The sequence below is a fragment of the Stegastes partitus genome, unplaced genomic scaffold, assembly GCF_000690725.1.
Source record: "Stegastes partitus isolate 25-593 unplaced genomic scaffold, Stegastes_partitus-1.0.2 Scaffold837, whole genome shotgun sequence".
Classification (NCBI taxonomy): Eukaryota; Metazoa; Chordata; class Actinopteri; family Pomacentridae; genus Stegastes; species Stegastes partitus.
In genome coordinates, this window is record NW_007578568.1 from 297,461 (window position 1) to 300,055 (window position 2,595).

The 2,595-nt window shown below is 53.7% G+C and overlaps 1 protein-coding gene across 1 annotated transcript in view; it reads right to left on the bottom strand.

Annotated features, from left to right (window-relative positions):
* LOC103365411 (trichohyalin) overlaps positions 1 to 2,595 on the bottom strand; it is a 24,201-nt gene that overhangs the window by 5,752 nt on the left and 15,854 nt on the right. Inside the window, exons 16-17 of the mRNA XM_008292838.1 lie at positions 1,527 to 2,514; positions 30 to 1,058 (exon numbers count right to left, since the gene is read on the bottom strand). Of these exons, the coding sequence (XP_008291060.1) occupies positions 30 to 1,058; positions 1,527 to 2,514 (2,017 nt within the window). The remainder of the gene's footprint in view (positions 1 to 29; positions 1,059 to 1,526; positions 2,515 to 2,595) is intronic.

The window sequence follows — 2,595 nt, forward strand, 5'->3', positions numbered from 1 at the left end:
TCCTCCATTCTCCTCCTCCTCTCCTCCCTCTGCCTGTCCTCCTCCTCTCCCTCCTCCAGCAGTGCTCTGAGCTGCTGCGTCTCCTCCTCTCTCTCTGTAAGGAGGTGTTTGAGTTTGGTTGCCTCTGCTGCTCTGAGCTCTGCCTCCTCCCTGAACTCCTTCAGCTCTTCCTCCAGACAGTGCTGGTGCTCCTCCATCTGTCTGGTTCTCCTTCTGGCTCTGTCACTCTGGGTCCGGGCCTCCTGTAGCTCCTTGTCCTGGGAGGAGATCCTGCTGTCTTTCTGTCCTCCTCGTCTCCTCTCGTCCTCCAGCAGCGCCCTGGTTTGGGTCAGCAGCTCCTCTAGCTGCTCCTCCCTCTGCTTCTTCTGTCTCAGCCTGACCTCCACCTCCCGGTGCTCCCTCTCTCCGTCCTCCTGTTGCTCCTGCAGCAGCTTCAGATGCTCTCTTAGCTGCTGCACCTCCTCCTCCCGCTCCCTGACAGCACTGATCTGTCGCTCCAGGCTGCGCTCCCTCCTCTGCACCTCCTCCTTCACCTCCTCGCACTCCTCGGTGGCCACGTTCAGCCTCACCCTCAGCAGCTCCACCTCCGCCACTCTCTCCTGCAGCCTCTCCGTCAGATTCCTGGCCTCCTCCTCCTTTTTCCTCCTCTCTTGCTCTGTGTCCTCCTGTAATGTGAACGTTTCCTTTCTCAGCCTGATGATGTCCTCCTCCAGCTTCTCCACCTTCGTCCTCCATCTCTGGACCTCCTCCTCTGTTTTACTTCTCAGTCGGTGCACCTCTTTCTCTCCATCCTCCTTCTCTCTTTCTAATCTGTCCATCCGGTCGCAGAGCGCCTCCATCTCTGTGACCCTCTGCATCTCCTCCTCCTTCCACCTGTCCTCTATCTTTACCTCCTCCTCTCTGAACCTGACCTCCATCCTCTTCGCCTCCTCTTCTAGTTTCTCCTTCTCCTCATCTGCTTGATGCATTCTCTCCATTAGGAGGTTGATATGAATCTCCTTCTCCTCCTTCTCCACCATCAGCCTGTCCACCTCCCTCTGTCTCTGCTCCTTCTCCTCCATCAGCCTGTCCACCTCCCTCTGTCTCTCCTCCNAGAGACGACGTATCGATTAGAGCTGACGTATTGATCAGAGCTGACGTATCGATCAGAGGTCACAAATCGATCAGAGCTGACGTATCGATCAGAGGTCACAAATCGATCAGAGACGACGTATCGATCAGAGGTCACAAATCGATCAGAGACGACGTATCGATTAGAGACGACGTATCGATTAGAGACGACGTATTGATCAGAGACGACGTATTGATAATAGATAAAGTACATTACCTGAGCAGCACACAGGACCAAAGATAAAAAAATATTTATGTGGTTTCTGTATCAGCCGTTGAATACATGCAGGTTTCCATAGCAACAGGATGCTGTAAGCGGTTCATTCAGGGTTAATAGAGGTCAGGCTCTAACCTGCTGGGTTAACCCTGTCTTCAAACAACAACAACAACATCAACAACAACAACAACAACAGTACCTGACTCTGCAGGGAGTTCAGCCTCTCCGTCATCACCTCCACACTCTGCTGGACTCCTCTCAGCTCCTGCTGCACCTCCTCCTTCCTCCTCCTCTCCTGCTGCACCTCCTCTCTGAGAGCTGTTACATCTCCTTCTCTCTTCATCAGCTCATCCTTCTTCTCCTTCTCTTCTTTCTGCAGCTCCTCCCTGAGGGTACACACCTCCTTCTCTGCCCTCACAAACTTCTCCTGTATCTCCTTCTTCTCTTTTTGTTGCTTCCTCAGCTCCTCCTGTAAGTCCTCCCTCTCCCTCTGCATCTCCTCTCTGCTCCTCCTCACCTCCTCCTCTGCCCTCAGTAGCTTCTCCTGTTTCTCCTCCTTCTCCTTCTGTTCCTGTTGCAGCTCCTCTGTGATAACTGTCAGTTTGTTATCAGTCCTCCTCAGCTCCTCTTGCACCTCCTCTTTCTGCCATCTCTCCTCCTGGCTCCTCTTTATCTCCTTTAACCTCCACTCCTCCTCCTTCTGCCTTTGCGCCTCCTTCAGAACAGCTATCTCCTCCTGTATCTCGTCTTTCTGCCTTTGCTGCTTTCTCAGCTCCTCTCTGGTCCTCCTCAGCTCCTCCTGTGACTCCTCCCTCTCCCTCTGCACCTCCTCTCTGAGAGCTGTCACCTCCCTCTCCGTCCTCCTCAGTTCCAGCGACAGTCCTATCTTCTCCTCCTCTACCTGTCTCACCCTGGACCTCCCTCTCTCCTCCACCAACAGATGCTGACTCTTCTCAGTCTCCTCTATCCTCCTCTTCTCCTCCTGTTCTCTCCTCAGCTCCTCCCTCAACTCCTCCATGTCTTTGTCCTTCTCTCTGAGCTTGTCTTCGAGTCTCCTCTTCTCCTCCTTCACCCTCCTCAGCACCTCCTGCCTCTCCTTCACTTTGTTCTCCAGGCTTTTCCTCTCCTCCACTGTCTTCCTCAGTTCCTCTCTTTGCTCCTTTACCTCCTTTTCTGTTTTTCCCCATCTGTCCTTCATCCTCCTCCTGTCCTCCTCCACCTCCCTTATTCTCTCCTCCATGCTCCTCCTGTCCTCCTCCACCTCCCTT